General features: G+C 67.4%; 1 protein-coding gene across 1 annotated transcript; it reads right to left on the bottom strand.

Annotated features, from left to right (window-relative positions):
* Nucleotides 1-2,548: 2,548 nt before the first annotated feature.
* On the bottom strand, nucleotides 2,549-5,680 carry ARC (activity regulated cytoskeleton associated protein). Its single transcript, XM_090282720.1, has 3 exons — nucleotides 3,826-5,680; nucleotides 3,460-3,588; nucleotides 2,549-3,297 (listed from the first exon to the last, which is right to left on the bottom strand). Exon 1 carries the CDS (start codon nucleotides 5,659-5,661, stop codon nucleotides 4,453-4,455), a length of 1,209 nt encoding a protein of 402 aa, XP_090138846.1. The 5' UTR covers nucleotides 5,662-5,680; the 3' UTR covers nucleotides 2,549-3,297; nucleotides 3,460-3,588; nucleotides 3,826-4,452.
* Nucleotides 5,681-13,025: the final 7,345 nt, after the last annotated feature.

The following is a 13,025-nucleotide window of genomic DNA, read 5'->3' as shown; positions in this document are numbered from 1 at the left end:
GGAGGGAAGGCCCGGCCCAGGGCTGAGGGAGCCACACACTGGCCATTGCTGGTGGCAGAACAGCAGGACCGGCCAGGGACAGGCCCCTGCAGGGTAACTGAGTCCACTGTCACGGTGGCCCAGCCAGCATGCAGGAGGAGTGTCCCAAGGAGCCAAGTGCCAGCTCAGAGGTGGGGGGTGGGGGCTTCTCCTGTTCTTGGGGTGGGGAGACCCACAGGGATGAAGCAGAGCTATGGTGTGGGCACTTGGTCCAGGCTGACATCGGCCAGGGCTTACCTGGATGAAAGCAAAGTCATGGGGGGCTTCCTGGAGAAGGCAGCCCACGAACCGCCTACAGATAATAGAAGAAGTGGGCCAGGAGGAGCGCAACCAAGCAAAGCATTTGGGAGTCCCTTGTGTGGGCTGCCACGGGGTAGGGGAAAAGGGCAAAGGGCCTTGAAAGCCAGGCTGCAGGGAGCCGCGGAGGCTGGGGAGTGGAGAACAGCCTCGGGAGGCGTTTGAGGGGAGAGGCTGCGGCCTGGGGACCAGGAACTGGAGTCCTGGGTGGGTCCTGGCCCCAGACCCCCAGGCACATCACCTGTCCACCCCTGACCAAGAAACCTTATTCCATGCCTGCCTCTAGCAGAGGGTGGAGGGGAACCCCAGCCTGGACTGCAGGTCCCCACACCCCTCTGTCCCTGCTGGGGTTGCCCCATGGCCCTGCTGACCGCAGCAGCCTGTAACTGGTCCTCAGTCCCCACACAGGGCTCCTCCCAAGGACGGGGCTCCAGGAGAGCTAGGGGTCCTGCAAGCTCTTGCTTCACCCAGGGACCAGAGGGAAGCAGTGTTTCTGCTCCCCGGGCCAGGTCTGAGTTGTCACCGATGGGGCTTCATGGCACAGCTGGCTCAAGTGGCCTCCCCCCGCCAGGCCCCGACTCCTGGGCTGTGCAGGCATGAGGGGGCCCAGTCTGGAACCCCCAGCCACCCTCCTGTGCCCAGCCCCCTCTGGTGGGGAGTGGTCAGAGCTTCCTGTAATGCTCTCCCGGCCTTTGTTAAGTGGACAGAGTCCCCAGGGGTGCAAGCAAAGGAGGTTCTGTGGGCTCCCCCTCTCCCGACTTCCCTCGAGTTGGAGACAGGCTGACATTTCCCAGCAGAACCCAGCACCAGGGCAAACCAGAGACAAGATAATTCCGGGGATAACGGGCTAAAAATAGCCTCCTTCACACTCAGACTCCTGGCACGGAAGATGCCAGACAAGCCAGCAGCAGGAGCAGGGAACCCAGGGCTCCCCACGGCTCCCAGGGGGAGGGGGTGCAGGGCTGGCCGGGGTCTCTGTCCTCGGGAAGCACCAGGCCGGCGCCAGGATGAGGAAGGGAGAGGAGGGTCTACGGAGGTGAGGTTGCCGGTGGCGTGCGGGAGATGTCTGGGAGGAGAGGACAGGAGCGGGCCGTGGAGAACATAGCGGTTTGGCCAATGTGGCCATTCCCGTGGAAGGGTCTGGGCAGATCTGTGGCCCCCAGTGGGACTCCTAGGAGCAGCTAAAGGTGGAGCCAGGGCAGCCTCCGTGGTCCCCGGTCTGACCATCTCTCCAGAGCGTGAAGCTCACCCCTTGTTCAGGTATCATCTGTCTGTGGGGAACAGCCTCTAAGCAAGACTGTCTCCCTTGGGTGCCCTGAGTAAAAGCTTGGCGTGCTCTTTATGCGGTTGCGACTCAGTGACAGGGCAGTGGCTGAGCTTGACCCCAGCCAGGGACATGGGACGGGACTCGAGGAGGGACATGGGGCAGCCCCAGCCCTTTCCGGGCTGTGCTCAGAGGTCACTGGGGTGGGGCCTGTGCCCAGGACCCCAAATCACGGGCTCTGGCCAGGAGGCAGGGCAGAGGGAGAAGGCAGAGGGCAGGGGCGCTTCCCTGTGGGAGGAGAAGCTTTGCTGAGGCAGAGCCAGAGAGCTTCGGTGGAGGAAGGTCCCTGCCTGGGGGCGCCCCCGTTGCCCACCTCCCGCTCCATCAGCCGCCTCTCCCCTCTCATCAGTGCTGCCATCACTTAGAGCAAAGAACGGGAAGAGGAGGGAGGAGGTGGCCCTTTCCTAGGAGAGAGGGTGACAAAAAAATTCCTGGTAGCAGGTGGCCCCCTCTTGGGTCCCAGCAGGCTCTGGGCCCTGGCCCTGGTCACAGCTCTCAGAGGAGCAGCCCTGCCCAGGCAGGCAGGTGACCCTGCAGCCACCTTCCCTTGTGCCACCGCCCACCCCCGACCTGGCCCAGCACCCCTGAGCAGATTGACACCTTCTGAGGGACAGGACCGGGGCTGGGTGTGACGGTCCTTGGCTAGGGTCCTGTCCCTGATCTAGATGTCGCCTGAGGCCTTGTGTGGATGCGATTGGGGACAGTCACTGAGATGGCCCAGGTGGGCCTGGCTCAGTCTGTGGAGAGGCTTTCTGCACAGAGCTGAGCCTTCACCAGAAAGGAGAGTCCCTCCGGCCCTGCGGACTTTGGACTGGCCGAGCCCCCCTCCCACCAGTGTGTGCCAACCTGGCCCCCCAGTGGGCAGAGACACAGCTGCACACAGTCCAGCAGGTTTCAGCATTTTATTAACAAAATCTTACAAAAGAGTCTGTCTTCAAGGAGGGTGGGAGGGCTGCCCCAGCCTGGCCTGGCCCTCAAGGCTCAATCTGTGGGGCCAGGCACTCAGGGACCCCTGCAGCCTGTGAGGTTGGGTTATGGCTCATGTGCAGACATAAAATTTGGGAGTGCTGGCAGGGACACCTGCAGATATTGTCCCCAAATCTGGAAACCCCCGGGAGGCAGGCAGAATGGGGACCCCCTACCAAGCAGGCCCGGCTCTGCAGCACCAGGATGTTGCTGCCGAGAAGTGGGGGTCTGGGCCCTGCAGAGAGCCAGCAGGAGCCCCAGGAGCCAAGGCTGCGGGACATCCTGGGGCGGGCTGTGGCTGCGAGGCGGGCTGGCCGGGGCGGGCGCTGTAGCCTCAGCCCCAGGACTCTCGGGGGCCCTGGCAGGAGAGGAGGGCCGCACGGCACACAGTGTGCGGGGCTCCTAGGCTGGAGCGACAGGGCCCAGGGTCACGGCCCGCGACTCCAGCCACAGTGGTCCTGGGCGCTGTCCGGCTGGCGGCCGGCGGGGCGGGCTGAGCGGCAGGCCTGGCCTTCAGGCGGGGCGTCTTCAGCACCGGCTCTCCCGGGACCCTCCTCTCTGCAGCCCCCCCGCTGGCCTCAGTCGGCTCCTCCTGGGCAGGCAGCTGGTGGGAGGCCAGGGGCGCAGGCAGCACCGGGCGTGGCAGCAGGGCTCTGGGTGAGCCTTGGGACCTGAACAGAAGGAAGATGCAGGACGGTCAGGGGCAGGGCGGGCGGCCGGGGGCGTCCGCATGAGGACACTGCAGGGCTTTGTTGCGGGAGACCCCAGTGGGCTGCCTGCCTCCCAGTTTGCCCAGGGCCCCGGTCTCGGTGGGAGGGTCGGGGCTCCGTTACCTGTTGTCACTCTCCCGGCTCCGTGGACACCGGCTGCTGCCTCAGCCGGTTGGAGGACGCTGGCCCCTTGGGACCCTCCGCCTGCCACGGGTGACTCATTCAGCTGAGCTGGCATGAATCACGGACACGCTGGGGGAGAGAACACACGGGCGGTGTGAGCTGGCTCAGCAGCTTCCCCCCGCCTGCCTCCCACCCGGCCCCTCTCCGTGACCCTGGGGTCCCCGCTCCTGCCCGCCTCTCCACCGCGCCGCCCCCACCCCAGCCCTGCAGCTCACGTGCTGGGGGCCCCGGAGGCTCCGCGGGCCGGCCCGGGCCCTCCCAGCGCTACAGCGACCCCTGGTGGTGACGCCCCAGGCCGGGCCTCACCTGCCGGGCCGGGAGCCGGGCGCCCAGGTCTGCTGCTGCGGCGGCGGCGGCTGCGCCCGCGGACCAGGCGTCCTCCGGGACGGGGAGCCCCGCCGTGCGGTCCGAGGCTGGCCAGCTGTCTTGCAGGGCAACTGCCAGAAGAGGAGGGGCTGCAGCCCCGGAGCTGAGGTCCCCACGGCAAGGGTTGTGCCTTCGCTTTGGCTCTGGGGTGTCCCCAGGCTTGGTGGCTGCCGGCTCGTGCAGCCGGGACACTTGGTTCCTGAGTACCCAGAGGGCCCAGCATGGAGCAGGATGAGGACGCTGGGTCTGCTGTCACGGCCTGAGAGTGTGTGTGTGTGTGTGTTGGGGGTGGGGAGGGGTGGCCCAGGCAGGCCCAGGTCCCTGGAAGACAGACGGAGGGAGGGTGACAGGGCAGGGTCCTGCAGGGCAGAGGGGCTCCCTTCCTGTGTGGGGGGGCATTGTCCAGAACTGGGTGATGTGCGTCTGTGAGAGTCAGGCAGGGAGGCTGAGGGGAGTGTCCCCCAGGACGAGGACAAGGGCGTCCCCTGCAGAGGTCAGCCCAGCTATAAAGTCCTGGTTGGCAAAGGCCACAGGCGGCTGTGGCGGGCAGGCGGGGCCGGATGCCCTCTACTCGGGCTGGGTCCGGTCACTGGCCACAGACTCGTTGGTGAGGGCCGGTGTGAGCGCCTCAGCTTCGGCCTCGGCCTCGGCCTCGTCCTCGGCGGGGAGGCGGGGGCCGGCGGGCTCGGCCGCCTGCTCCAGGTCGTCCTGCACCTCCAGGCCCCGCTGGATGAGCTGCTCCAGGGTCTTGGGCAGCGGGTGGCGCAGGAAGCGCTTGAGCTTGGGCTGCAGCGTGCCCACCACGTACTGGATGATCTCCTCCTCCTCGGCGTCCACGTAGAGCGTCTGGTACAGGTCCCGCTTGCGCCACAGAAACTGGTCCAGCGGTTCGCCCTGCTTCTGCGGCAGGTCCAGCTCGCGCTGCAGGGCCTCCCGGGACAGCGTGCCCTCGCTGTACTGCAGGAACTCCTTCTTGAACTCCACCCAGTTCTTCACCGAGCCCTGCTTGAACTCCCACCACTTCTTGGCCGGCCCGTTCATGTGGTTCTGGATCTGCGACAGCCAGTACTCCTCGGAGCCGCCCACCTGTCGCAGGTACTCCTCCAGGTGGCTGAGGAACTCGTGCGGGTCTTCGAAGATCTGCGTGTCCACGCCAGGGCCGGGCTGCCCATCCTCGCCAGGCTCCCAGGGCGGGTACTGCTGGGCCTCCTCCAGCTCCTGCCCCGGCAGCTCCCCGGCCGTCGGCGGCGGGGGGATGGCGTAGGGGCTGACCGTGTAGTCGTAGCCGTCGGCCTCCTGGGAGCAGCCCTCCGGACCCCCGACGCCCACAGAGACGGTGTGGCGGGCCGCCTCGCTGCCCACCTGGTACTTGCTGCCCATGGCCTCCAGGCGGTCGGCCCAGCGCTCCAGCCGGTAGAAGACCTCCCGCCACACGTGCATCTCGCGCTTGACCCAGCGCTCCAGGTTGGCGATGGTCTCCTGGCAGCGGCACAGGCAGGCCTTGATGGACTTCTTCCAGCGCTGGGAGTCGCCCGTGGGCACGTAGCCGTCCAGGTTGCTCTCCAGCTTGCCCACCGACCTGTGCAGCCCCTTCAGCTCGCGCTCCACCTGCTTGGACACCTCGGCCAGCAGGTGCCGGTGGGTCCGCCGCACGTGCTCCAGCATCTCGGTCCGGCACTTTCCGATCTGCAGGATCACGTTCGGCTTAGCCGCCGGCCCACCTCGCGGCCCGGGGTAGGCATGGAGGCCGCCGCTCGTCCTGTGGTCCAGCTCCATTTGCGCGCAGGTGCTCGGATGGGAGGGGGGGCGGGCTGCAGAGTCCTCTCGGGGCGGTGGGGCTTCGGGGTCCTGCCGTGCGCAGGTGTGGGCGCGCCGGGGCCGGCGGGACGGCGGAGGCGCGGGGGCCCTGGGTCCGCGCCGCGGTAGCAGCGCAGGACGGCTGTGCGGGAGCTGCGACGCCGAGCTCTGCAGCCAGCGCCGCGCCGCCGGCTTTTTATGCCGCCAGCACGCCCGTGGGCGGCCCCAGCACCGAGCCTCGGCTCCCATTGGCCCGCGCGCCCACCCTGCGGGCCGCCTCCGCGCCCACTCGTGCTTGGCGCGGAGGGAGGACCCACCCCCTGCACACACGCTGGCCCCGGGTGACTAATCTGTTGGCTCCGCCGCCCCCTCCCCGGGGTCATTCAGCCCGCAGGGTCTGAGGGACGCTCTGGGGACCAGCGAGCACCCCCACCCCGGCGCTGGGCAGCGGGGTGCACGTGTGTGCCTGGAGAGGCTGCCCCACCCAAGGGTAAGGAGGAAGCCCCTCCCCCAGGGTCTCAGGGTGGGCTTCCTCTCATCTCACTCCCCTCATTGTGTGTGTGTGTTGGGGGGTGCTGAACTCTGGCCTCCTGGGCCCTCACTGCCCTCACCCTGACCTGGGCCCTGTCCAGTTCAGCAGCATATGTTCGGCCATACAGTAACCCTGACAACCGTCCCCCCCATATTCAGACCCCCTTCCCCTGAGCTGAAGGTTTCAAGGAGGCTTCTAGTGTGAGGAGCTCGCACACTCCCAGGTGTCAGCTGTGAGTCCCAGATGTGGCCCCTGCCCGCGCCTGCCCTGGGCTGGTCCCCGCCCCGCCCCGCCCCCCCCCCGCTGTGTGTGAGGGACTGGCCCCCCGAGGCGGCTCTGCCGGCCCAGGCATTGGTGTGCATGTGCTCACCTCTGCCGGGGCTGCCAGGGCTCCCCACGACCAGGACTTCGGTGAGGCCCACCCAGGGGGATCTGGAAGCTCCTCCCTGGGGTCGGGGGGCGGGGGAGGGGTAGAGGGGTCCTGCAGGGGGCTGGGGGAACCTGGTCAGAAGCTGGGGGACTTCTAAGAGGCAGGCAGGGGGAGAGGGAGGCGGGAGGGGGAGGCGCGCAGGAGCCTCTGCAGTGTGCGAGGCTGAAACAAGAAAACACCATATAAGGAGTGGGGCTCCGGAAGCTGAGATTCCCCTCTGCCTCCCTGGCAACCGTGGCGCGGGAGGGACGTCCCTCCTGGGCTCCCCCGTGGGGGATGGGTCTGGGTCCCAGGTCCTCTGATGTGACCTGGGCACAGGTAGCAAACACCACTGCCCACAGCCAGTGCTGGTCAGGACTCCTCAGCGCGGCGGCCCATCCCCCCACACACACACACCCTGCACACTCATGCCCCAGTCATGGCTCCCCCACGGCACCCCCACATCCCCTCCACACACATGCTCGGCCCCCCACACACACATGCATCCCCCCCGCACCTGCGGGTCCCCATCGCTGTCACACCCCCCGCTCTGTCTGGTTCACCGATGACACAGCTCAGGGGCCCACACTCTGGGATCCCCACCCCCCCCAGGCCCCCCAAGCCCTTCTCCCCACCCAGAGCCGATCTGTCTCCTCCTTTCCTCTGCGCTTCCGCCCCTGCTGTGTGCTGGAAAGTCTTTCTGGCAAAAAAAAAAAAAAAAAAAGAAAAAAAACCTCCAAAAATCGCTCTCCTGGCATTTCTAATTAAAGGCGAGTGGGTGGGCACGGGGGGTGCGGGGGGAGCACGAAGCAGGGAGAGGGGGAGGCAGGCAGAGGCTCCCAGAGCAGGAATCCCGGCGCTGCCCAGCGCAGGCGTCCCCGAGCCGGAGGAGGAGGCTGCAGGCCTGCCGGGGAGACGCCTGCGGGCCACGGCAGGGCCCCGGGAGCCTGCGCCGAGGAAGAGCCGGTGCCGTGGCCCAGGTGAGCCCGGGCCTGTGTCTGAGGGCCCTTGCAGGGGAAGGTGCCCCTTAGCCGGCTGACCAGAGGCCTCCCTCACCGCGCGTGCGTGCGTGTGTGTGTGTGCACTCACACGTGTGTGCCGCGAAGTGCCAGAACCAGCACCTGAGTGACCAGGAGCCATCCCCCTAGTTTTCAGAGCCCTGTGTCCCCTGAGGGTGGCACTCAGGCCCAGGTCCTGTGAGCAGCTAGGCAGCCGGGCCAGGGCATGGTTCTACTGCCCTTGGGCCCACAGCGGTCTCCAGCCTCCACCCCGCGCCACCCCAGCGGCAGTGGTCTGGCAGGCTTCCTGGAGGAGGGGGCCCAGCCAGGGCCTAGGGGTCAGAGAGCCCGGTGGGGTAGAGAGGGGCTGGGGGAGGGGTGAGCACAGGCAGGAGGTTGGCAGGCAGGGGTGATGCATCGCCTTTGGGGGGGAGCCGGGCCAGAGACGGGGGGTCTCAAGGTTGGGTGGGGCTTGACCTAGACCCTAGGTGTGCCCCTCCCACGGCCAGTCAGCCCGCGTCCAGGGGCAGGGGAGATGCTGGGGCTCCAAGCAAGCCCTGCACAGAGGCTGCGCTCTCAGGGCACGCAGTGGCGGGCGACAGCAGGCTACAGCCCTGCTGGCTCCGGAACACATAATTGCTGCCCAATTACCACGCGAGAAGCCCTCAGCAAACCTCCGCACCGGCGCCTGGGGCTCCTTTCTCCCATCTCTGGAACAGAGGACTCTGCTCCCCCGCCTGGGAAGGGGGGTCAGCCCCTGCCCCGCCCCTCCCTGCCCACTGTCCCCCACAGAGTGCAGACCTCTGCCCCCAGCCTCACCCGGGGCAGGCAGGGGGTGCCTGGGGACTCCCCACCCCCAGAGCCCAGCCGGTGTGTTGCTCCCGGGTCTGACACTTTCAGGGACCTGGCCTGCCCTGGGGAGGGGGCTATGCAGGGAGGGGCCAGGCCAGGTGACCACAGGGTGTCTGCCCACGCTAGGATCCAGGCAGCCCCCATTCAAGCCTCTCTGGGCTCTGACCTTCTGCCCCTAGGGCGCCAGGTGCTAAGATCTCCGCGCGGGCCTCCCTCCCAAGTCCGCACCTCTGGGAGCCCACCCCACCCCGAGCCCTGTGCCTCTCCAGCCCCGGCCCGCCCCCGCACAGTCTGCCTCCCTAAGGCTGCTCTGTACTCTGTGACCAAGTGCATGAACCCCTCGGTGCCAGCTCCTGCCCCCCCGTCACCCCCCTGGCTTTCCGAACCCCAAGTTCCCTGGGCGCCCTCCCTGCTCCAGTTCGGGGTCAGCAGTCCATGCCTGGGCGTAGCACCAGCTCCATGGGGGGCGAGGGCAGCGCTCACAGGCCATCTCACACTCCCACACGCACACATGACACGTGTGCACATGTGCGAGCACTTGCGTGTGCACACACACACATGTGTGAGTACGTGCGATACACAATGCACCTGTACGTGCAGTGCACCCACATGCATGCATGCACACGTGTGCACAAGTATGCCCGCACACTTACATGTGCTCACACACACGCACACACACACACACGCTCAAGCCGGTGCCCACAGCTGCTCCGCGGCCCTGTCCTTGGGGAAAGGGCAGGGGCGGGAGGTCTGCCTCCCACTCTCACCTGCCCCTCCCTGCCTGGCCTCGGCCTGTGGTCCAGGTGCCCACCCTTCCAGGAACCCCTGCTCAGCCTGCCACCCTGTGGTGCCATCTGAGTCACATGGCCTCATGCCATCGCCACCACACCGGAGGGCACTGGGAGAGGAGGACCAGGCTGGCCCTGTGCCCACCTGCAGGGAGCCTGTGGCAGGCCCAGCCTCTCCACATCTTGGCCCAGGGGTCCCCAGGCCGCCCCTCCCTCTGCTCTGTGCAGCCCTTCCTGCCGCTGCCGCCACCGCCTCTCGCAGGGCAGGGTCGAAGGTCCGTGGGCTCACAGCTGAGTGGCTGGAGCTGGGAGCAGGGGGCACAGAGCAGGCCTTTGGTGGGTCAAGGAACAGAGGCAGGAACCAGCCCTTCTCCACCCATTCCTGGTTGGGGGACGTTGGACTCCTCCGAGCCTCAATTTTCCACCTGTGAAATGGGGTGATAGTGCCAGGGCCTGGGGTCCCTGAGGCTGAGGGCCGCTTCTCTTGCCTCGCCCATTCCCAGCCCAAGCTTCCTGTCACAGTGTCCCTTCTGGGACCTGGGAGGTGGACACGGCGGGGCCTCCGGCTGTGGAGGCAGCACCGGGGCAGGGACATGGGTGAGCAGCTGAGCTGGACAGCTGGGAGGACACCTGCCCCCCCCCACTGGCCCGGCCCCAGCCACCATCCCCTGTGAGGGTGTCAGAGCTGAGACTTGTTGGGGGTCGGGGGGGTGGCGGTGAAGACCGACCAAGGAGGAAAGAAGGGTTGAGGTGGGGAAGACGGAGAGGCAGAGAGGCGCCAGGAAAGGGGGACGAGGATGTGGCTGCCCGCTGTCCTGTCATCTCTCAAGGAGACGTCCTCGCCCTATTTTCCCAGAGGCTCACTGAGTCGGCAGCTGGTGGGATCCCCGGGCCACGCCGGACTGATGTCCGCTCTGCAGCAGAGCGGCCTGGGGGCGACCCCCAGGAGCTAGGGCAGGACGGGGCAAGGGTCTCAGAGACCCCTCTGTGCAGGGCATGCGCTGACTGTGGGCTGGGAGACCTGAGACAGGAGGTGACTGGAGCCAGGGCTGGGCCCTGGCCTGGGAGCCCGGGGAGGGCATCACGGTGCTGGGAACATTTTCTTTCCGATTCGCCCTCCCCTCATTCCTCTTCCCTGGTTTGGCAGGGTGCACCGTGTCCTGTCCCCGAACAGGCAGCCTGTTCCTTCCAGCCCCAGCACACCAGCCCCCGCCCCTCCTCCCCTCCCTCCTCCTTGCCTCCTGCCTCCTGCCTCCTTCCTCCTCGCCCTCCCTCCTCCTTGCCTCCTCCCTCCTCCCTCCTCCCTCCCTGCTGCCTCCTGCCTCCTGCCTCAGCGCCTTCCGGTCCAGCCTCGGAAGAAAGTTTTGTATTTTTCCGATGATCCTGGCACGGCGGTGCCTGAGGCAGCTGCTCCTTGTGCCCGGCAGGCGTCCCCCCCATCCTGGACCAGGAAGCCCGGCCCAGGAGCCAAAAGCCTGGGGAGTAGGAGCCCATCCTCAAGGCACCCACCACCCTCACCACCCCCCAGCCATCATGGTGGAGGAAACAGGCTGAGAGAGGGCCAGGGGCTTGTCCAAGCCTGGCAGCAAAGAAGCCAGAGCCGGACTGGAGGGTAGGGGGCGCGGAGAAAGGCCTGCCCGCTCCTGGAGCAGCCTCAGTTTCCTCACGGGTACGACACAGCCATCTGTGCCCCACTCAGCCCTGAGGTGGGGCCATCATTCAAGTAACAAACAGCTCCCAAGCCCGACTTGGCAGGCACTGAGCAAAGTGGGGTTCAGGGAGGCACAGATCACCCCATAAAACAGGGACACCACCACGACCCACACAGGCCCCAGAGGACACAGGGCCGGTGGGGCGGCAGCAGGTCCCGCCCCTGCTCAGAGCCTCAAGCCCTGCAAGGTGCCACCCACAGCTTCTGGGGATCACACTGGTTCCCGCTGCAGGAGAGAGACCACTGCAGCACTGTGGCGGGGACCCCACCAAGGTGTGGGCGGGGCGCGGGGGCAGCACGAGACGGGGCTGGGGCCGAGGGCAGCTGCACCGGGGTCCGCGTCTGAAACGTGCCCGCAGCGCCACGGCTGCCTCCGGCCGGGCCTGAGTGTCCACAGACCACGGACGGGGCCGGCACCCGCCTTCTCTCCCGCTTCTCCTCCAGGAGCTGGGTGACCTCCTGCAAACCGCTCACCTCCTCTGGCCCTGTCATCGCCCACATGCCAGGGGCAGACTGGACTAAGCAGTGGCCGAGGTCCTTCTCGACTCAGGTGGCTTGGGGACCAGTGGCGTCGGCGCGTGGTGAGGAGGGGACTGTACCTGCGGCTGCCTCGCTCCTCCCCCAGAAATGCCCTGTCCACCTCACTGCCTACCACCCCGCATTCAACTGAACCAGCCTACCCCGTTATAAAACCTCAGCATGGCTTTCTGTGTTGTCTAAAGAGTCACCGCCTCCAGGAAGGCTTCCCAGCCTCCCAGTATGGTGTTAGCAGCCTCCTGGGAGCCTCATCCCCCTCGTATGTGCCCTGCTCCTGTGCGCACCAGCGCATGAGTTAGAGTGCCTGGTGCCTTCCTGACCTTCCGGCCAGTCGAGGTGTGCCAGGCCTTGGGTTTGCTCTGGGCACATCGCGTGGAGAACACCCCCCTGGATCGTGCCCCAAGGAGACTCCTTCTGGTCAGAAATGCCCGACTCCCCTCAGAGTGCTGGGGCCAGCAGCCCAGAGGATGGCTGGAGGGTGAGCGGCGGTGAGTTGGGCACAGGGGAGCGGCGGGGTGGGGATGGAGACGTCTGGGTTCTCTCTGCCCCCATGGGCAGAGCCTGGACGGGCATGGGAAGGGTCTGCAGGCCCCCTCACAGCGGCCGGGACACCGGCCTCCGGCGCGGGGTCTGTGGCCTGGAGGGAGGACAGTGAGCACAGGTGGAGGCAGATGGGCAGACGCTCTGCCGGGGCCCGCCCTGGCGAGCCAGGTGTGCGAGGTGGGAAAAGGGCCTGGCCGAGGGCTGTTTAGGGTTCCAGACTGAGGGGGACCCAGGGCAGTCGGGTGTGGGAGGAGATGAGGGCCCCCAGGAGCAGCTGGGAGACCCGGCCGCCCCTTCCTCTCTGCCCCTCTGGGCCCCCACCCAGGCCGTGTGCCCACCCCCAGTGCCTCTCTGGACAACCAGGGACCTCAGATGGCGCCACCAGAGCCCCCGGTGTGGCCAGCCCCTCAGCCAGGGTGGGGGTTCGCTGCCAGCCGGCCCTGGCCAGGCGCCCCGGAACTGGGGATCTGGGACAGAGCGCCAGGGAGTGGGTGGCATCTGCACGTTCCTGCTGCTGCTGCGCCTCCGGTGAAACCTCCTCCCAGCGCCACAGTCGCTTCCGGAGCCGTAAATGGAGAGAGGCTGAGAATAGCTGAGTGACGCGCAGGGAGCTTCCCCACGCAGGCAGCGCTGCGCCCGCGGGGGGCCCGCCCAGAGGGACCCCGCCCAGCACCCCTGCCGGAAACGGTGGTGACTGGCTTGGCCAGAGGCCGGGGCCCCCTACCCCTGCCGCTGGCCTGCTGTGACCTCGGCACAGTGCCCCACTCCCTGCCCTCTGCCCCCACGTGCCGTGCCCGGAGGGTCTGCCGTGCCAGCTGAGGACAGTCCTCCCAGAGCCGAGCAGCCCTGCCTGGCCACCTGGTGCAGCTGCGGCCTCTTTCCTGGGCTCCTGACCTGGATGGCCCATGACTGCCAGCCCAGACGTCCAGCTGCCCCAGGCCGGCGACTTCCCGCACAGCCCCCGCCTCAGGGC

The sequence above is a fragment of the Furipterus horrens genome, unplaced genomic scaffold, assembly GCF_987537825.1.
Source record: "Furipterus horrens unplaced genomic scaffold, mFurHor1.1.pri manual_scaffold_7, whole genome shotgun sequence".
Lineage (NCBI taxonomy): Eukaryota > Metazoa > Chordata > Mammalia > Chiroptera > Furipteridae > Furipterus > Furipterus horrens.
Note: the sequence above shows the minus strand (reverse complement) of the source record. Positions and strands in the feature narration are given on the sequence as shown.

Excerpts from the sequence above, each read along its gene's own strand:
- ARC (XM_090282720.1), bottom strand. The coding sequence starts at position 5,661 with ATGGAGCTGGACCACAGGACGAGCGGCGGCCTCCATGCCTACCCCGGG.